Below are 22,792 nucleotides of genomic sequence, written 5' to 3'. Positions count from 1 at the left end.
ATTTGGGAGAAACTGTAAGTCATTATTGTTTCAAATATTTCTTCTGTTACTTTTTCTCTTTTTCTTCTGGTATTTCTTCTGGTAATTCCCGTTATGCATGTATCATACCTTTTATAGTTCTCCTGTGGTCCTTGGATATACTGTTTGCTTTTGTCTTTATTTCCTTTGCTTTTTAGTTTTGGTGATTTCTCTTGAGATCTCAAGCTCATAGATTCTTTCTTCAACTATGTCCAGTGTACGTACAAATCTATCAAAGTCATTCTTCATTTTTGATACAGTGTTTTTGATCTTTTTTCTTTTCGGTTCTTTTTTGGGATTTCCATCTCTCTTCTTACAGCGCCCATCTGCTCTTATACGCTGTCTGCTTTACCCATTAGAGTCCTTAGCACACTAATCACAGTTACTTTAAATTCCTGGCCTGATAATTGTAACATCCTTGCAATGTCTTGTTCTGAGGTTTGTTCTGTCTCTTCAAATTGTGTTTTTTGTCTTTTGATATGTCTTGTAATTTTTTTATCGATAGCCAGATATGATGTTCTGAGCAAAAAAAAAATTGCTGTAAATTGGGCGTTCATAATGGGGTGGTGAGGTGTGTGTGGGCGGGGAAGCATTCCATAGTCCTGTGATTAGGGTCCGTGTTCATGAGCCTGAGCCTCTGGACTGTGAGCTGACAAGAGCTCCTCAGTCATCCCCAACCTTAGATGGGAGAGAATAGCGAGTGGGCAGGAACTGGGCATTTCCTTTGTCTTTGACAAGGGAAGCAGTTTCGCTTGCTTGATCACTGTTCAGTGCTTTCAGTTTATGACACATGTTTTAACTGTCCATGAAGGGAACTGTTGATGGGAAAAGACTTAATTCCATTCATGACTTACAATGTCATCCTAGAAGCATTATCGATCACCAACTAGTGTTCAAAATGGATAAAAATTTAGATATATTTCATATTTTTTAAAAGTTTGGTCCTCCAGCCCTGACCGGTGCGGCTCAGTTGGTTGGGAGTCATCCCACAAAGCTGAAGGTCACCTGTTTGATTCCCAGTCAGGGCACATGACATGGTTGTGGATTCTGTCCCAGGTTGAAGGCATATGAGAGACAACCAGTCAATGTTTCTCTCATTGATGTTTCTTTTATCTCCCTTTCTTTCTCCCTCCCTTCCCTGCTCTCTGAAAATAAATAAATGAAATCTTTAAAAAAATTTTTGGTCCCCCAAATTGCAAAATCATACCTCCAATGTTGATTAGAACATGGTAACATAGAAAGACTTATAGTAATCAATACATGACTAAAAAAAGGTGCCCTTTGTCATGTAAAATAATATCTGTAAGATATAATTATTTGGCTGCTTTTTTAAGAGCTTGACGTTGTTTGCCACATTTCCTTTAAAATCTGTCATAGCTTAGACTTCTAGCCTCATAAAAATAAGCACACTACTAAGGGTTGCTGTGCAGGCTTCTGGGAGGGGCGCTTTCATCTTCTCTCACAATGAATTTACAGTTCTCTCACACTGCTGAAAAGTTAATTGCAATGTATCCTTTGCTCATACTTGTTTTTCTCTCTACTTATGATTATCTCATTAGATTAACATGCCAAATTAAGATGAGCAAGATGAGTGATTTCATATACGTGCATATATGCAAATATGTATAATGTATATTTATGCAAATCTTACATATATTCACAGGCATACACTATACATATTTCCTATCTATCTATCTGTCTATCTATCTATCATCTATTTATCTGCAAATACTCAGTTCCTCTTTCAGGAGAGAAAATTTAGTCATCAATATCTAAGGATTAATACCCTAGCGATAAAGATGAGAAAGCTTTTTTGGGAACAATGATTCACAAGTTATGTTTAAAGTACATTAAAGTATGTTCTCAAATGAAGTTACACTCTTGAATTTTTAGATGATTTGATAATTGACTCAAGTAATACTTAAGCCAAATTTTATTCTAACGCAGTAAATTGAAGTTATATTTGAAAAGATGTTATTTTCAAGAGTTATTAGTTTTAACTAAACAGAGGATCGTACCAAATTAAGTAGGGTCTAAAAGCAATGAAGATCTTGCGTTGCTTAAGCGTTCATACAGCTTATGACAGGTGAGCATGAAAGTGATAAGCTGCTATAGAAGATACATTATATGTAATCTAGTTGCACAAAAGAGTATAAAAATACTTATTCTGCTCAAGGGCTTTTTCAAGTATCTTTATTTAGAAATATGAAAAATATCAGAACAGATATTATGAATTCCATCTTTTTGCCCTCTCATAGCACAAGTCAAGAAAATGAACTAATGGATAGCCTATGGAAACGCAGCCAGCTTTTTCTAACTTTTCTAACTTTTCTAACTTCTGTGCCTTGGGCAATCTCACAGATGACTGAGTTCAAACAAGGTGTTTGCTCTCCTGTAAAATTTACATTTAGAGATGCAGACAAGCTCTCCGAGCAGACTCTGTTACGCTGGTTTCCAGAACAGTGCAAAGCTCTTTGTTGTTGATCCTTAGTGCGATGCCGTGCACCTCGCTGCGCCCTGACACACTAAACGGATGTCAGGAGAGCAAAGCGCTCACGAGGAGGATAAAATTCGTCCGCTCCCGTGTTCTGGTTAGGAAGTTCAAGTGCTGCACCAGATTAGAAACTGTTTTAAAGTCAGACCAAGAGCTTTTCTGTGTATCTTTGGAACTGTCTTCCAATTCAGTATATATTTTAAAAAACATTGTGAATCATAACAATTGTGGTCAAGATCTAATATATTTCGATGTTCTATCCTCACTTTTAACTCTCAGGACTCTATGGGTTTACCATCCAGAAGGAAACTACATTTTTGAAGATGAAGACAACTTTTAAAATGATGTTTTTATCTGTTTTAAAATAAAAATGTTATTAGTCTAAATCTAGTCGACATAACATAAAAATAATTATCAACATTTATTAAGACTGTGGAAATCCTATAGCATTTCAATAATAGATCAATTATTGGTTTTTTAAATAATTCAATATATACTTTGAAATATTAATTTTTCTCATGGTCCTTGGGTGACCAGGTGCACTGTTAGTATTAATTAAAGTTTAATAAAGGCATTAAAATAATTTTTTTAAATAAATATAAAATTAACAGAATTTAAATGAAGGAAAAACTACCCAAAAAATGATGCAGGAAGTTTAGTTCTTAGTCAAGAAATACTATAGTTGACAATTTAAAATACTGAGGCCTAATGAGTGATACAATTAAAACCAATATATAAACATAGCTAGATGATGAGTTGCTAACTGACGTGATTTAAATTTTTCCGAGGAGCAACCCCTAAGAAATTCATAGTGTTAGAGTCAAATTGTTTATAGATGACACATACAATCTTTCTTTCTGTAGGCTTTTATAATTTACAAATTACAGTGATAAACCCTGTGAAAGACTTAGAAACAGAACCAAAGAAGCAATGAGGAAGCAGACTCGTACAGGCCCACCTGGGAGATACTGCACGTTCCCTTCCCCATCGCCACAACAAAACAACTGTCTCCATAAAGCGAGTTACAGTTTCCTGGTTTCCCAATGCACATAGCCTTTATGTTTATGCTACACTGTCGCATACTAAGTGGGCAGTATTATGTCTTAGAGAACAATGCACACACTTTAATTAAAATACTTTATTCCTAAAAAGTGCTAACTATCATCTGAGCCTTCCAAGAGTCATACTCTCTTTGCAGGTGGAGGGTCTTGCCTTCATGTTAATGGCGGCTGACTGATCGGGGTGGGGGTTGCTAAAGGTTAGCATCGCTGTGGCAGTTTCTTAAAATAAGACAAAGGGTGTTTTGTTGCATCAATCAACCTTTTGTTTACCTGCAATTGAACTTCTTTCAAAATTGGAGTTAATCCTCTCAAACCTTCCTGTTTTATCAGCTAAATTTATATAATATTCTAAATCCTTCATTGTCATTTCAACAACTTTCATAGCATCTTCGCTAGGAGTAGATACCATCTTAAGAAACCATTTTCTTTCTGCATTCATTAGAAGCAATTCCTCATCATTAGCTTTTTCATGAAATTGCAGTAATTCAGTTACACCTTTAGTCTCCCCTTCTCATTCTAGTTCTCTTTGCTCTTTCCACTACATCTGCTGTTACTTCCTCCAAGCCTTGGACCCTTCACATCATCCTTGAGGGTGGGCATCTACTTCTTGCAAACCCTATTATTGTTGATACTTTGATCTCTTCTATGAATGTCTCTTAATGGCACCCAGCATGGTGAATACTTTCCAGAAGGTTTTCAATTTATTTTGCTCAGATTCATCAGAGGAATCACTATCTATAGTGAAGGCCTAACAACATGTAATTCTTAAGTAACAAAACTTGAAAGTCAAAACCGCTTGGATTGCAGAATGGATGTTGTATTATCAGATATAAAAACAACATTCATCTTGTTGTACATCTCCTTCAGAGCTCTTGGATGAGTGGGTGCATTGTAAATGAGCAGTAATATTTTGAAAGGAATCTTTTTCCTTTTCTTGAGTAGTAGGTCTCAAGAGTGGGCTTAAATGATTCAGTAAACCATGTTGTAAACAGATGTGCTGTCATCCAGACTTAGTTACCCAATTTATAGAACACAGAGTAGAGTTAGCATAATTCTTAAGGGCCCTAGGACTTCCAGAATGGAAAATGAGCATTGGCTTCAGCTTAAACTCACCAGCTGCATTAGGCCCTAATGAGAGAGTCAGCCTGTCCTTTGAAGCTTTGAAGCCTGGCATTGACTTCTCCTCTCCAGCCATGAAAGTCCTAGATGGCATTTTCTTCCAATATAAGGCTGCTTCATCCACATTGAAAATCTGTGGTTTAGTGTGGCCTCCTTCATTAATCATCATTGCTAGGTCTTCTGGACTGCTTGCTATAGCTCTTAGCTCGCCCTTGCTGCCCTGCCTTACACTGTTACGTTACAGGGACTGTTTCTCTCCTTAAACTTTATGAACCAACCTCTGCTGCCAGCTTCAAACTTTTCATCTGCAGCTCCCTCACTTCTCTCCCTCTCCCTTTCTCTCCTCTGCCCTGCCCCCCCCACCCCATTCTCTGCCTTCATAGAATTGAAGAGAGTTAGGACCTTGCTCTGGATGAGCCTTTTGACTTAAGGGAATGTTGTAGCTGCTTTGAGCATATAGTCAGACAAGTAAAATTTTCTCCACATCAACTATAAAGCTGTTTTGCTTTCTTATAAATCCTGTGTTCATTGGAGTAGCAGTTTTAATTTCCTTCAAGAACTGTTCCTTTGCATCCACAACTTGGCTCACTGTTTGGCCCAAGAGGTTTAGCTCAAGAGGTTTAGAGGACTCCCTTGGCTTTCAACATGCCTTCTTCACTAGGCTTAATCATTTCTAGCTTTTGATTAAATGAGAGACATGTGCCTCTTCCTTGCACTTGAACACTTAAAAGCTATTGTAGAGTTATTAACTGGCCTAACTTCAATATTGTTGTGTCTCAGGGAATAGGGAGGCCCGAGAAGAGCGAGAGGGATGGGGAATGGCTGGTCAGTGGAGCAGTCAGAACTCACACAATATTTATGGATTAAGTTACCACATATATCGATTGACACAGTGTGTGGTGCCTCCCCCACAATAATTGCAATAGTAACATCAAAGGTCACTGATCACAGGTCACCATAAAAAATATAAAAATAATGAAAAAGTTTAAAATATCTTGAGAATTACTAAAATGTGACACAGACACATGAAGTGAGCAAATGCTGTTGGAAAACTGGTGCCAATGACTTGCTGGTTGCAGTTCGTTGCCACAAACCTTCAATTTGTAAAAAAACCCCACTATATATATATATATATATATATATATATATATATATATATAGTCATAAGAATTATTAGAACTTATAATTTATTCAATATTTATTCAGTTATGTGTTTAAAATTTAATAAAACCATTTTATGTTATTATAAATAACACTTTAAAATAAAAATCCCCCAAATAGGTGAAGAGTGGCAAATATTCTTACATTTTTGCAAAACTCTTAATGTCTTGCTTAACAGAAGACAGCTTGATATTCATATCTTCTTCCAAATTCAATTTGTTCCAATGAATAGTTTTAAGTATACACAGAAAATAAAGCCTCATACAGACATGAAGTCGTAAAAGGCAAGAATAATTTAAGAGCATTCTCAGTTAACTGTGGGTATTCTTTGATTCCATCTCAAAAATTGACAAATGTTTTCTTAAAGGTCGTTGCCATGGGGAATCTGACATCATGCGATACACTTTTTACACTCTGTTGCATTAAAACCTACAGGTCTATTTTCAACTTGGACTGACTGTTGGGATAATGCTGGTTCACTGAGTAATGAAGCTCTTATAAATGTTGACATATTTCATTATTGATATAAAATATACATTAATATCACCCTTGATTTCCACAGAAAAATCTCTAAGTTTTAAGAAGTTATCAAGCTCAAGAAGGCAGGCACAAGGTCCCATCCCTTAATTTGTCCTTGAAAATGTACATTTTAGCATTGTTAATAAATAGTCAGTTTTCCCCCTCATTTAGCTCATTTTTGAGACAGTGTCTGACAGATACCTAAGTCTGAATGACCGTAGTTTATCAAACACCCTCTTATTAAAACAGCTGTTCTTTGAAGAAAAGATTAACTATTTTTCTTGCAACTTCTCCAATCACACAAGTATTCCTCCAGCAGCTAACCCTGCATATCAGGATGTAGCAGAGGAGTTTTATGCGTTCTAACCATGTTTTTCATGTAGAATATTAATAAAGATGTATTTAAGGATTTAGATTTAATAAGTAATGTTTATTATTGATTTGTCAATGTCATTCTGAAGTAAAATTTAATAAAATTGTTAGATATATTTATTCCTTGTTTATTTACTTATCTGGGTGCATGCATAATGATGAAGAATACAATGACTTCAGTCTCACTTATTTTTGCTTTTGTCTTCTGAACCTCTGGCGTCCTACCTACAGTGCTCACTGCCCAGATCAATGTCCAGAAGCTTTTCCTCTGTTCTCTTCCAGGAGTTTTATCATTTCTGGCTTACAGTTAAGTCTTTCTTTCTTTTGGAGTTGTTCTCTGTGTGCGTTGTAAGAGAAGGGTTCAATTTCATGCTCTTTTGCATGTGCACATTCAGTTTTTCCTACAGCGGTTACTGTAGAGACTATCTTTCCTCCGTTGCATTTCTGGAACTCTAGATGAAGACCAGCTGACCATACATGCTTGGGTTTATTTCTGGGCCCTTTATTCTGTTCCACTGGTGAATGTTTCTGTTTCTAGGCCATTTTCATACGGTTTTGATTACTATAATGATGGGAAAGCAGCTCTCTCACTTTTGCCAGCCTAAAAATTTCCTTCCCAAATGAGAGATAAAACAAAACCATACATAGTACACTGCTGGAGTTAGATCTCAACACAGAGATTCTCTAGGTGCACCTGACTGGGCCACGCGAGCTTGTTAAAAGCGGGTGTTTTCTCCAGCCGGTCACAGAAGAGAAAGTGAGAGATGCAGAACTAGAGAAGGATGTGGTGTGCCGCCGTCCTCCCAGAGAGGGGTAGAGGCAAATATGCCGAGGACGGAGAGCAGCCCTTCTTGACAGCCAGCAGGGACACGGGGGGACTGAATGAGCCAGCCACAGATGGAGCCCAGAGCAGAGTTTTCTCCAGAGCCCCCAGCAACAGCTCGGTCTGACCGACACCGCGACCCCAGGCTTGGGAAACCCTCAGCGGAGAACAGGCGAGTTGGATCGTTTGACCTACAGAACTGCAGGCTCGGAAATGAATGTTTTTTTGAGCCTCTGAGTTTGTGATCATTTGTTAGTCAACAATAGAAAATGATAACAGTACTCCAGTTATTGTTAGTGACCAAACTGCATGAAAGGTCCACTTTTGGAGGATAACGAAGGGTCTGACCAGTTCAGTTTATTTGCAATATGGAAGTGGGATAAAAGGTAGGAAAATTGACTTTTGGCCCAGTTCTAAGACTAGGAGAATATTGGCAGCTCCAAGCTTGGGAAGACAATTTTCTCTATACCAAGGCAAACATTGTAGGAGAGTATAAAAAGATTAAAGGGGAAATCTACGCTACTGAAAATCAGGTTAAAATTTAATTTTATAGTACATTGGATATGTAAATATGATGAACTTGATTCAGAAATATAGACAAGAGAACTCGACAAAAATTGTTGCATTTTTATGCAAACACTTTAAATCTCTCTTCTCTTTTTGTTTCCAAATAAATGAAAGAAAAAACCTCCACCCTATTTCCCTGATTATTGTATAGCAGGTTTTAACCATTTCTTCAGGAAGTCAAACTAGGTGTGAAATAATTCTTAGTAGAACAAATGAAACAGTTATCATCAAAAGAAGTAATTTCATTGAATCTCAAAATGCATTGTTTCCTAAATTAAAAACCTGTTGTTTTATCTATAAAATCAGTTTAAGTGGCTGCTATCGATTTGTAACCTATGCTTGCTAATGGTTAATTAAAAATTTAACTTTGTTTTTTGTGGAAATACTAGATGTAAAAAAGCATTGAGCTTTTAAATTATATAAATTTGAACTAAATAAAACAGCATTGTTATTTATAAAAGTTAATAGTGAAGCACAAAGTATTAATTTATGAATGAATTCTCATTGAAATAATTTTCAAGTTGTATGTTATAAATAAATATAAATTCAATACTTGAAGTATAATATATAACTTTCCATCAATGTGAGAAAAACAATTATACAATAAGCGTTTTTCCTATGCCATCTGTCAGAGATCGTACAACTAGCCAGACTTTGTTAATGGGTAAAAAAAAGAGATTTTTAAAAACCAAGAATGCATTGATCATATTCTGCAATAATAATTAAGAGCATTGGGTATTAAGCCATTAAATAAATGTAAAAATGCTTCAGAAATAATGGAAATAATGTCATAACAGAATTGTGCAGTTAAATATTCTTTCCCAAATTACTATCCGATTTGCCATGTAAAGTGACTTGTTTGATATTACAAGTTACTTTATTATGCAAATTGGTCTCAATATTTTTCTAAAGTCAGTATGGATTATTTCTCTGGTTTCAAAGATGCAAAATAGGCAGCAGTAATGACTTGTACAACCATAGTCATTTTACGTATTATCTAACATGAAATTATCATCTTACTCTGTGAGCAAAGATATTCTCAATTTACAAATAGGAAAATGAGAGAAAGATATGGTTTCAGTCATACCACGTTTTTTCTGATGTAGTACCATTTTGGATGATTGCCTCACACACACAAATGGATAGTTTTAAAAAGTTGAGTAAAGAATAATTTTGCCAACATAAACCACCTTCTGTATCCTCCAAGTCTAGCCCAGACCAATCTTACAGATATTTTCTAAGTCTGACTCCTTATTTCTCAGTGAACAGATACCTGTTGTGGAACAATAGGTTAGAAACAAAAGTCCTGATTGCTGAGTGATCTATTTTCTGTAGAATCTTAAGCAGCACAGAGCGATGCTGAAGTATCTCAGAGGTTGTAAAATCCTAACTGGCCTTGATTCAAATATTACCAAGGTCACGTTTACCTCCGGGAGTCTCCTCTGATTTTGAGATCACAGCTTTGTGGATCCCCATCCTCTGAAAGTCTTAGCTCCTGCTCATTCTTGGCCACCCCCGGCTTTGGAGTTATCCATCCACAACACACATGCCTGCACCAGAGACCCTACCCAGATGTGCTCCATGCCTTGGGCATTTCCCTCCTCCTTTCCATCCCGTGGAAGATCAACTTTTCATATTCCATTTCCTTCAGTCTTCCCCGAGTGACTAGCATGTGATCAGAAAATATGAGTAAAACAATCAATAATGAATGAATGGGCGACTGTCCCAGGAAACAATGAGTGCGTTGGTAGAAGATTATATTCAAGAAACTGAGACCCCTTCAAGATAAGAAATCACAGATGGGTGGGTGGATGGATGGGTGGATGGAGGGACGGACGAATGAGTAAGATGCCATAACCTGAATAACTGATCATCACTCTGGGAACTTCCGGCAGGTATTTGAAGAGACATCAAGCCTTTGCACACCCTTCACATCATACCAATTATGTGCTCATCCAGGCATATAACCATTGGAATAAAAATGAAAATCTTCAACACAGCACATTGTACACATGTGCTATTCCACACTTATCAATGATTTTGTTACTGTCATTGAGGACATGCCACGTTTGCAGGTGGCTATTTTTCATTGGGCTGTCTTAGTCGTTTTCCTAACTTTCTTAGATGTTTGCTTTATATAAAGATGAATACTGACAACTCTAAATAGGAGAAAAGATGACGGAATAAAATGATGTTTTCAATGTCAGGGAAACATTGAAAACTGGAAATTTAGAAATAAGATTGGTCCCAATATAGGCATCATTTTCACAGCATCACATAATTTTTAGCACTGGATGTCACATAGTTTTACCTTCATTCATCCTTCTAGGGAACTTTACTTATATTTTTATATTTTCCTCTCTATAGATAGCACTCATTTATTTTATTAAAATTTCTAAAAACTATCTCTTTTTCACCTGCTTAGAAAATTAAGGAAAATTTATTAACCGATTCTATGTAAATTGCTGCAGTTCAGTTTTCACTGTGGATAAATTTGTTTTGAATATCTGTAATGACAATTATATACAGCTAAACTTTCCAACTTAATACATTTTTAATAACTTCCTTCAGCACCTAGTGATTTGAATTTCAAATTTCTTTCTATCAATAAGTAAAAAATAGTCTATACCATTTTACAGCAGTTTTATATAAGAATTGATTTATGCACCAAGCTCTGTTTCACAGTAAACACATCAAATATCTAAATGAGACCATTAATACTCATCAGTTTTACAACACGCATGTTCCAGACAGAGCATAGCACAAAGTTAGTGTCGGCAAAGAAGTAATTGTACCACTCACTTCTTTTTTAGAAGTCCCTCATTCAGGTTGAAAATGCTTCACTCATTTGATTGATTATTTTCATTTATTGCTATTGAGTATTATAGCATATTTTAGGGCATATCAAAATAACTGACTAATCATAACTTTAAAGTATTTAAACATTAACAAATAGGACACTTTGGGAAATTCATACTAGTATGTTTCTTCAAGTCCTCTTGAAAACCAAGAACTCCCCCCAATTCTGGGAATCTAATATTTGGACTGACCATTAATTGCTCAAGAGAAAACAAAGACTTAAAAATGCCAGCCTTTTTGATAAAGAGAGCTTCCTTCATCTACCTGACTGTCAGAGCGAACTAGGAGCAATTTACAGCTTCGCCACTGCTCACTTCTGAAAGGTAGGGTTCATAATTCCCCGACTGGAACAAGGCATGAGAAGTGATGGTTCAGCTTTGGACTTTTTGAAGATGAAAATATCAAGGACACTTTCAATTGCTCTCTTTTTGAATTGGTGGCTGGTTGTCCGGCCTTGAACAAGTTTCATGCCACCTGACCCCTGCGGCCACATTCCCTGCCTCACTCACTGCTTCTACCTCCTATGGGGAGGGACGGTCCCAGGAAAAAGCAGGGCACACAACCTCCACGGCTTACTCTTCTTCAAACCCTCTGCAAATGTCAATATTTTTCATAATTTGCTTTTTGATAAAAGGAACAATGATCTGTTTAGAATGATTATGTTTTTACTTAGGAGTGCTTTTAAAGAGTCTCGATGATCACTATAAATTTTATAAATTTGACTGTTCAGTATTTTAACATTTATTCTACTAACAGTTCCTCATTTAAATGGCACTTTTCATATTTTTTTATTATTTCTTGAATTAGCTGTTTTTCTTTTCACTCCGCAGTTTCCTTAAAATTTGAACTCTGACTACACCTGGAATGGAAATACCGGTGGAGTACTCCGTACCTCCCATAAGGCTGGTGCTATAGTGCCTGTCTTTTACAGAAAACAGTTGTCGCTTATACCATGAAGGCTTTCACGGAGAGGTGCTGATATGCACCCCTCCTTCATATTAATTCTGTTCGGTGGCTGTCCTGGACAGTTTCACTCCAACCTGGCTGTACTTCTAACTGTGTAATGAAATAGTTACCTGAACATACTGTAAATACCTCAGAATTTACAAATAACAGTGCGACTTATTTTCTTCACTGGAATAGTGCTCCCTTCCCCACATGGCCTCGGTGGCCACGAACAGCATGACCATCCCTATGACATCAATCCTGAAAAGACACCAGTCTGACTCCTCTCTCATGCCCTCTACATCTAATCAAGGCACTAAGTCTTTGGAATTCTATTTCACTGTACCTGGGACAATACGCCCAAAGCGATCTCCTCTCCACTGACCTTCCTTTATCCATTTAGGACCTTGTTGTCTATTCTGGGGAAGTGGGACTATTATCATATTCAATTAACACGTTTCTCTGTATACACTTTCTCTGTTATTCCTTTGATTGGATGTCACACAGATTACTTTTTAACTGTACATTTGAAATATGAAAACTATTGAAAACCTTTTGCAGCTTCTCCATTGCTTGTATGATTGAGACCAACACATGACTAAGGCATTAACGACCCTTCCTACGCCCCGCCCCCTTCTGTTGGGCTCTTCTGCCCCCCGGCCCCCGCCCTGGCCCTCCTGCCGGGGTTTGCCAGTGCTGTACTCGAATCTCCTCCAGCTCACCACGCAATGGAACCTCTCAGTACATGGGATCCCACTCTTTCTTCTTCTTTTAATAACACATTCCTCTTTATTAGTTTTTTTTTTGTCAAAACAGAGTAATCCTAAGAAGCCCCTTGATACTCATCTCCTTTGGAAAGTCCTGATTTCAGGAGGCAGAATTAACTGTCCTCCAGCGCTTTTATATCTGCACTTTGCACATCATCCTATTTCATTACAGGTAGCTATTTGCAAACCTAATTTCATTTAATGGTAAAATCTTAAAGCAGCAATACTGTTAGCACTTATTGACTGTGTAGAATCTTATTTATTCCTTATGACAGGCCTGGGGAGCAGGGCCATCCCTGTCCTTTGTGTACAAATGACAGCAGCACCTGTAACTACTTCACCTTCTATCTTGTCACTAGACAGTGTAGCCTCACAAAAGTATATGTCTTATTAAAATGGTGTTTTATGTATTATCTTGCATTGGATTTAATAGGAGTTTCCCAGTAACAGAAGCAGGATGCAGCTGGATGTTAACTTATTTCACCCAGTGCCAGCAGGTGTTTATGCTGAAAGTTTTTACTTTAATTTGAGCAAAATTAGAGGTGCTTATTGGTAATATAATTTTGATGCTTAGGCGGATCACAACTGAGTGGTAAAGAGTGGCATGATAGAATTATAGGAGATGATAAGAGAGTTTTTGAATAATACTAGATGTATATTCTAAGAAAAAAGAAGGAAAAGTCGGTGTCACGGAACCGTTAAGATTGTAGGAAGAAGGAAAGCAGTGATGTTTACACAGATGTTTTGGTCTGAGCGCCTAACAGACATTTCACGTTGAACACACACAGAGTGAAAGCTTCTGTTTGTTTACCCAAGGCCTATCATAAGACAGCCAGTTAGAAGGATTGGTCAAAACGCACCAAAATAAAATCAAAATACGAGAGGAGACCATTTACATACTCTTCTTGAAAACAACCCTTAAGATTTATTTTTTCTCTCATATCAGAATTGGTGTGACTTCACCACTTTAGTTCACAATCGCTGAAGAGAAAAATAAAAATAAGTTCCTGAAAGAAAATTTAAATCACTAGGAAATGGAATGAGCCTCCCAAATGCTATGAAGAGCACGTTGTAATAATAAAAAGTTTAATCATCACACAAGAAAAGTATATCTTTGCTGTCACATAGACTGAATCTAGTTAATCAAACGCTTTGGGGAGCTTCCAGTTACAGTCAGTGACATCTGCTTCGCTATTTATTAAAAGATTAATGATTCCTCCTCTCCCCGCGCCCCTTTGATTTTCTGCTGCTTCGTTTTCACAGGCTGGAGGGAGAGAGCTCACGCCGTGAATGCGCACGCGTCTGAAGTGTTGGTCGTAGTGTTCACGCTCACCCAGCCCACTTAGCTCTGCCCTCATTCTATCCCTTCCTCTTTGTCAGCACGACCTCTGGTTCTGTGAAAGACCAACCCCTGTAATTACATGCAGGAACAGTCTACTCATCACCTTTGCGGTCTCCCAGACCCTTCCGTAGCGTACAGGTGTGTGGCAATGTGTGCCACGGTGGGAAATCATATCTACTACCTATCTTGGATCCATTTTATGGCAAAACCTCTGAAATAAATGGCTTGAGTAGCTGTCCCTTCCTTCTCATTCTCGTGTAAGTCACTTGAGGTGAAATTGGGCCCTGCATTTCGCTGAAATAGCCTTGGGCGAAGCCACCGAGGGTCTCTGTGCTGTAAGTCCAGTGGCCCCTTCTCTGTCAAGTTTCTCAGTCTCTCAAACCAGACACAGATGACCACTTGCTCAATTTTTTTTAAACACACGTTTCTCTTGCTTTCCAGTGATTTCCTCAAATGTAATTCTGCTCATCTTATTGCCTGCTTTTCTCAGATTTCTACTCTGGTTCCTCTACCTCAGCTAATCCTCTAACTTTTGGGGGTGTGAATTATCTCCTCTTTTTTCATTCTCTCTCAAGGAGAGTTTATCCAGTGCTACAGAATAAAGTATTATCAAGATGCCAATGGTAGCGAAATGAATAACTCTATCAATGACATTTTCCCCATTCCAGCTGACATTTGTTTGTCTAATTAGCTACTTGACATTTCAGTTTGAATGTGTAATAGATATTTCAAAGTTAACATATACAAGGTGAAATCCTGTGGTTTTCACTCAATGTCTGCTCCTTAAGCCTTCCCTATCTTCATAAATCACACCAACCGCCGTTGCAAAGCTCACACTCATGGATCACTCTCGAGTCCTACCTTCCACTTATACCCAACATCTGATCCCCAGGTATGGCCTGCCAGTTTCCACAAACCACCTCCAAAATGTCTTCTTTCACCTCCAGCTTCAACACTATATCTAGTTATAGTTCATCTCATTATGTCTATAGTATCATTTATCCCTTATAATAACTCTCTTTGGTAGGCAGTATTATAATCTTAATCTGTCAGAGGAGAAAAAGTACATATATAGGGGTTAATACATAGAGGTTAAATAGCTTTTGCAAGTTCGCACAGATGTTAAATTTAGGAATAGGAATCTTTACTGAATAATCAGACATTCTACCAACAAGCAATACTATTTCGACTTCTGAATTCTGATCATGAATCTTCGGCAGCACTATCCGATCCTTAACTGTGTTTTCATACTACCACCAAAGGTGACTTTAGGAGGCATATTTAGCATCATTGCAGCATTCTTTCTTACATACTCCTAATTCTTAGGAACTTGATACTTCATTCTTAGGATTTCTGCCACACCAATCTCTACACATCAGCGTATCTAATAATCACTGTCTTGTTAAGGCTATAAACAGAAAATGCCACATCCATTGACAGGGTCATCAGCACTACTGACTCCAGCCTTAAAAGTTGTATCTCCTAAATGTAGTCGACGGTTTAAATCAAAGTAGCAAATGCACAATTAATCTGAACAGCGAGAAAATGCTTACTCAGCACCTTGTAAAATGATCTGGTTGAGTTATGCGTCACCTCATTTTGCAAAGCAGCAATAAAAATGAGTCTTTCATTTTGCAGAGGCACCTCTGGCATTTACAGCAGATCATTAAAATAAAGGAGAAAAATAACTTTTGCATTTTATTGGAACAGAGACATTTTATCCTGGCCACGCACTTTTCCCTTGCAGATTTCATTAATCAAAATAAATGTGTCCACAAGTTGTTGCCAAGGGTCCAGCTATTCCCCAGAGACTCTGAAGGCTGAGACTCACCTTATGGAAGTTTCTGAAATATGCTGCCTTTTCATCTGGAAACTTTTCTAGCCTTCTGGGTCCCTTACTAGAAGCCTTCTTGAAAACCAACCAGCATCGTCTGAAAATCTGAAAGGAAACAAAGGAATCCTATTAACTATCTTTTTACGTGAGTTTAGTAGCATCAGGAGTTTATTGAATTAATATACTGGGAGAAAGTATTTTTATATGCACTTAAAAAACTAGCATAGTAGTACAATACGGAACAGATAAAATGCTCTTGGAAACAGACTTTGTTCAGCATATCTGTAACCATTATGGATATTTGCATATATTGTAAGTCATTGTTAGTACCAATATATTTTAAAGGTTTCAAATAATTCTGATAATTTTGAGAATTATGTTATATGAGATATATAATAATACCAATAGATACAATTGTCAAAATCTGCCATTGAATACAAATGAGTTCCTGCCAATTTCACAATGGTTTGGATATTGTTGATCCAAATATAACTATTTATACATCTCAATACACAGCTGACAAAAATTTTTAAAATGCATCAAATTGACTCTCTTCCTCAAATCTCTCTCTCCACAATATAACATGAAGTAATTTTTGCACAGAATAAATAATTTCATTCAGTCTTTAACATAAATCACACATGCTTATATTAGGATTTAGCACGTTAAATGCCTAGGAATGTAGTTGAGTTTGTTTTGTTTTTTTTTAAATCAGAAGAATTTTACTTTCAGTGCAGGTTCTGTTACTTACTAAAGCCTCGTCTCGCAGAGGTTATTCTCTCTTCTCTAAGGCCTAACTTCCTCACCTACAAAGGAAGGTCCGTGTACCTCAGGAAGTTGCTCCTGGGGATTTAATAAGACGGCCTGCAGACAGCGCCCCGCCTATGGTCAAGGTGTAGCCCACACACTCTGACCTGAAACTTGGGTTTTGGAAACTGCTATGGACTGAATGATGTGCCCCCCAAATCCACATGTTGAATTCCTTACCCGCAAGGGGATAGTATTTAGAGATGGGCCTGTGGAAGAGTAATTCCATCTAAGAGGGTTAGATGAGGCCATGAGTGTCAGACCCTCAGGACAGGATCAGAAACCTTGTAAGAAGAGACCAGCAGAGAACTCGCTCTCTCCGAGCTCTCACAACAAAGGAGGCCACGTGAGCGCATGGTGAGAAGGCAGCTGTCTGCAAGCCCGGGAGGGAGCTCACCCAGAACTCCGCACTGCCCCAGTCACGGCAATCCAAGCTAAGACCTGTTTTAGATTTTATTTTATTGGCAGAGATGGTGGTGGAGGTGGTTGCCGTAGTAGAAATATTGCAGAAGTGAAACACAGTTACAGGAATCAGCACAGAAATTTGAGAGACTGAAAGCAGGTAAATAAAAATATCATTGCAAAGTGGGATGTATATAGACGATCAATATTTATCTCCTGGTTATTTATTAATGGATTTTGAATCCCAGTCAAGGTAGGCAGGCTCTCTTTGAATGGAACTGAGACCCAGCCCTAGTAATGGAGTTTCTGTTCTCTCCATTACTAGGAGGAATGCTTTTCCCAGCACCCTTTGCGCTTTATTGCTCATAACTCAGGAACCATTGTGATGTCAAATGAAGCCTTACAACATTCATGGAACTACACAAACGTTGCTCACTGACTGTAACACCCCAGCTTGTGTGTCTAATTATTTTCTACGAAAGAGTGTGTTAAACATGAGTCACAAAGCGTAGGTGTTTCCACTTGGATACTCAATATTGCTATATCCAAGACTTAATAATGGATAATAAGGAAAAATAGACTTGGTATTTTCAACAGTATCTTATCTCTTTGCTATTACATTAACAGAGGCACCACATATAGATAAAACTGATTGTTACCAACTTGATGTTATAGACTGTTTACCAAACTGAAGCTCTTATTATTTTCTTATTTTGGAACAATTTTAGATTTATAAAATATTTGCAAAAATGGTAGAGAGTTGCCATAAAAACTTTATTTATCTCCCTCTAATATTAAATCCCAAACAATCATAGTACAGTTTTCAAAACTAAGAATTAACGTTGGTAAAATACTGCTAACTAAAGGACAGATTACATTAGAAGTCACCATTTTTTCCCACTGGTGTCCAATTTTGTTTCAGGCGAGGACACCAAATTGTGCTTAGTGGTCTTGAGTCTTTAGTCCCCTCTGATCTTTACCATGACAGTTTCTTCATGTATTTTCTTTTTATGACCGTGACAGTTTTGAAGACTATTTCGTACAACGTTCTTCAATTTCTGTTTGTTTCATCAAAAAGTTATTTTGATGTTTCAAAAGTCTAATGAAAATCGCACAATAAAGTGATTAAAACAAATACTTTATTGGGAAAAATAATGTGAATCTATCACAGCTATGGGATAGTTACATACTGATCAGCTGTACACTTGAATTTGTAAACTTAAAATATTAAAAGGATCACTTACTACATTTAGAGGTTTTATTGAGTGCGATTGGGTGTTGTTTTTTTTTTAATTAACCGAGTTTTAAAAAATGTTTGCTTTGTGATGAGAGTAAAATAGTGAAAAAGGCCCTGGTGCTGAAAATTTGGGAACATCCCTGTGTGTCTGTGTGAAGTCAGGTCCCACACGAGTCAGCGCTCCAGATGCAGCCTTCGTGCCAGGAGCATAGTCGCAGCAGAGTGCAAGATCCCCTCCCCTCCTCGTCTTCACACAGCGAGGACTATGCTCTGCGGGAGGCCCTGGGACGGATGCCCCACATGGGCAGGTTGGACAAATGACAGAGATGAGCAGCACAGAGGCCTGTTGGAGACCAGGAAATCAGTCCTCTGAGGGAAAAAAATAATAAAGGAATAGGTTCTATTTTGCTCATAAGTGACAGACACCAATTCTTGGAGACCATGAAAGAGCACCACATAAATAAAATTGGGTACCTCATTTTAATTTTTCCCCTGAGGCAGAATAAAGACATGTCCTTCGTTAGCAGTAGTGGGAGGGGACCGGGGCTCTTCAGGTTCTGCTCTCCAAGGGCATCTGAGGACGCGGGGCCATTCACCGGTTAGCAGGAGAATTACTGCTTAGGCTCGCTTTCTCCCCCCCCGATGGCACTCTCTCTTGCCCCAACACTGTCGCAATGCTGCTTCGTCCTCTCCTGGGGAAATCACTGATTTCACCTTCTTGTTCAGAGTTGCCTCCTAAGCATGCCCGTGGTCTTGCCAAATAGGCTCCTGGGTACCCTTCAGATTTTTCTTCCAGAAAATTCCATGTTTTTGCCAAGACTCCGGAAATCCCCAGGATCCCCAGCTGCTCAGGCCTCTGTTTTCCACTGCATTAGCCAGCCAGCCAGCTTGCTATCATTAAATACCCTCTTAAAGAGTCCCCTTCCATTTTCCTTCAGAGCAATCCCTTTTCCTTCAGAGCAATCCCTTTTCCTTAGTGCTTTCACTTTTTCAAGGTGATTTTACACTAAGGACATCCTTTGTCCACTTAAGACTCACTGTGAAGCAGAGGGCAGATTTCTGGCCTTGAGTTCATAGCCATGATTATGTTATTTAGCTAGGAACCATTCATGAGCTTTAACTTAACCAAACGTCAGATTCAATGGGTCCATTCTATCACAAGAAGATGACCTAATGAACCCTGTACTTCAAACAGGATTTTGGTTAAGAACGTGGAAGAATTTCTTATTATAGGAGTACAATGCACTAAAGGGAGTCACAATAATGTTGACTCTAGAGATTTTGAAGAACCTAGAAGAAAGCAGCATCTCTGTGGTGGCTTGTATCCGTGTTTCCTTCTGATACTACATAAATGCTGATCTGGGGTACAGAATTCAGTTATTTCTTTATAATGGTGTATCAGCTGAACATATCAAAACAACAAATAAACAAAACAAATAAGCAAAGCCCATCCAGGCATAGTTATTATAGGCTCATTCTCGGAGTAACTTCAATGAATAAAGTCCTGGGTCTTTGTCCTTTCATAGATCGTTTATGTACTACTGAAAGACACACTTTTTTTAAAAAGAGTTTTTCATATACTTAACACCCCCCTATTTAAATGTACATGAAAGGACCAAACAATTGAAAACTTCTTTTTCTCGTCGGAGTATAATTTGAAGTTCACATTCATGAGAAAGTTCTTGCCAACGGTATAACTCAAGAGGTTTGCCTCCTTCAGCATTGTTTAATGCCAAATACAAACATTGTTATCCATTAACACTGAAAAATGCTTTAAGAGCAATATGTCTATCTCAATTTTGCTCATTTCATGTAGTTGGAAAGGCCAAAATGAATGTGTTAGCGTTCTCTGATTCCATTATCTTGCTTTCTCTTTATCCAGAAAAACAATTTGGAAATTCATAAAGGACAAATGATGATTCCAAAATTGGCACCAGTGGCAATTTTGGAGGAGGCCAAGTGGTTTTTGTTTTTCACCTGAACATATTTAGTTCTGTCTGTTGCACCTGTCTACTGTGCAATCAATGAAAAACAGGGAGAGAATACACATTGAGTTTAGAGTCACAGCCAGAAATGAAATGCTTCACAGCCAGAGCAAGTTTTCCGTGAGAGTGGGAAATTGTTGTCTTTATCAAGAGAATGAAAACGAGTTGTAGAGCAGACCCACTGAGCAGGACCCCAAGAGCTGGCAATTTTTAGAAGTGATCACCGTCTTGAAAGGGTACTTGCAAATACGGCTCTTCCACCTCCTGCTTTCAGAGAGCCCCTCACTGGCAGGAGAGGAAAGAAAAGGTCCTTTCTGTCTGCTCAGGAAGTCCAGGAAAGAGCCATGCCTTTTGGATTTTAGTGTCTCTAAAATCAGAACACTTTTTGGCTCTATGTCAACATAGGTTGTTTGAAATTCACGGTGTTTTATTTTCATCAGTCAGTTGTAGAGGTGGAACTCGCTAACCAGGGCAAACTGTACGTTCACACACAGCCAGTTTGTTTTTATTTCATGGGCCCTGTTAGTACAGGGTTCCATCATGCCGTGACCTGTCCCCTGAAATTTCAGGGTGTCAGCTTTTCAACTGACTTTTTGCCCAGTGAGTCAAATGCCTAAATCAAAGCTCAAAATATTTTCTATTTAGTTTATCTCTATTCCTGGATTTTTTATTTCCTTCATTTGATGAACAGATATTTAGGCACACAGTTTCAAACCTTGGTATCACCATTGATTTTTTTCTTCTTTTACCTAAACCATTTCAAAATCTCTGGGCAAAACCTAGAAGGGAGACGCCACCGTGACACAATGAGAAGGGTTTGAATGGAGGAAGAAAAAAAACACATCTAGGAAAGAAATGAAGAATGCAAATAACAATAGTGGAGAACTTTGAAAACCCGATGCTTCTCAGCTGATGCAGCAGAAAATGGGAATCAATGATTAGTTTTACTGAGGGATTGGTATTATGGATATAATGTTTAAAGAATATTAGACCAGTAGGAGCAGGGTTAGCAATGACCATGAAAATATAAAATATCATTAGGTAATTACTACATTCATACCAGACAAGATTACAACTCAAACAGTGCTGAAGACAGAGGACAGAGAGATGATCCCATGATGAAAAGAATTATGAGAGAAACTTAGAACTTCACAATAAATGTAATATGAATGAAGGTGAGAGATGAACTAAAGGTATATCTAAATTTTTACACCTACATAGTTAAGCAAATGATGTTACTTATGCCATTGTCGTAGGACCTAAGAAATGAAGAGTTTAATTTTTGGTATATTGAGTTTGATATGACATTTAAAGGCTTGCATCACCAAAACTGCTCTTGAGAAAGTGGTTTTAAATTGCAGCCTTCCTGTACAATAGGTGCTTTCCAGTCTACCTCTTAGAATAATTTCTTACTATTAAATATCTCCTCCTTGTGAAACATTCTCTTAGTTCAGTTTCTTGGTATAAATTTGCATACTCATCCAATGTTGATTTTCTCCCTGCTACTCAACACTTGGTGTTTTTGGCTGCCTCTTTAAAACTATAAGTTTCAGTATGTTTAAAATATCAAATCAACAAACCTGTTGTTTCCCTTACTGTTTCTGCACACCTTTTGAATTGTCTTGAATGAAATCTTTAGACCCAAAATACAACTATTCCATGCCTCTGATAATCCATCCTCAGATGTTAGTTTTATCTGGGGGACTTACAGTATGGTTTTAAATGATGTGCATTTTCTGTTAATAAACTTGTTTATTAGTGAAGTTACTGGGTTTCTTCTAATTGGCCATGAAGAACTGCCAGATTTGTTAATGAATTTAAAGAATTACTAAAATGTTGATTGGAAGTTTTGTAATAATCTAAAAGAAATTCCAGAGCTTGTAGTTACTAATAAATTCTCTTTTGTATATGGACTGCATAGCACATATTATCTTAATGTTAATGTGTGCATCCTTCCAATCAAGGACTTTGTATGTCCTCTATGTTTATTATAATTTTTATATTTTAAATTTTGTATTAATAGCGTAAAAATCACAGATAAGATATTATAAAACCTAATTTTCACATCCAGTTTTATGATTGAACTTTATCCATGTCGCTATATGTCACAGTTTTTTTTTCCCTTTTTGCTTGTTGATTTGTAGGCATTTTTAAATATATTTTAATTTTAAATCCCTTATCAGGTGGATGTGTTGGAAATGCCTTCCCCTATATTATAGCTTGACTTTTCACTTCTTTTTATAAAAGACTGTATTTATTTGTTTTTAAAGAGAGGGGAAGGAAAGGACAAAGAAAAGGAGAGAAACACTGATTTAAGAGAGAAAAATTAATTGATTGCCTCTCACAGGCCCCCTGATGTGGGACCAACTCTGCAACCCAGGCATGTGCCTTGACGGGAACCTGTGACTTTATTGTTCTTGGGGACAATGCGTGACCCACTGAGCCACACTGGTCAGGGCTTAACTTTTTACTTCTTTATA

The 22,792-nt window shown here is 37.6% G+C and overlaps 1 protein-coding gene across 1 annotated transcript in view; it reads right to left on the bottom strand.

Moving 5' to 3' along the window:
* DOK6 (docking protein 6) overlaps positions 1-22,792 on the bottom strand; it is a 228,901-nt gene that overhangs the window by 142,484 nt on the left and 63,625 nt on the right. The window contains exon 2 of the mRNA XM_054583889.1: positions 15,879-15,986. Within this exon, the coding sequence (XP_054439864.1) occupies positions 15,879-15,986 (108 nt within the window). The remainder of the gene's footprint in view (positions 1-15,878; positions 15,987-22,792) is intronic.

Source organism: Pteronotus mesoamericanus, unplaced genomic scaffold (genome assembly GCF_021234165.1).
Source record: "Pteronotus mesoamericanus isolate MK-2021 breed Mesoamerican mustached bat unplaced genomic scaffold, CSHL_Meso_final contig_74, whole genome shotgun sequence".
NCBI lineage: Eukaryota > Metazoa > Chordata > Mammalia > Chiroptera > Mormoopidae > Pteronotus > Pteronotus mesoamericanus.
Note: the sequence above shows the minus strand (reverse complement) of the source record. Positions and strands in the feature narration are given on the sequence as shown.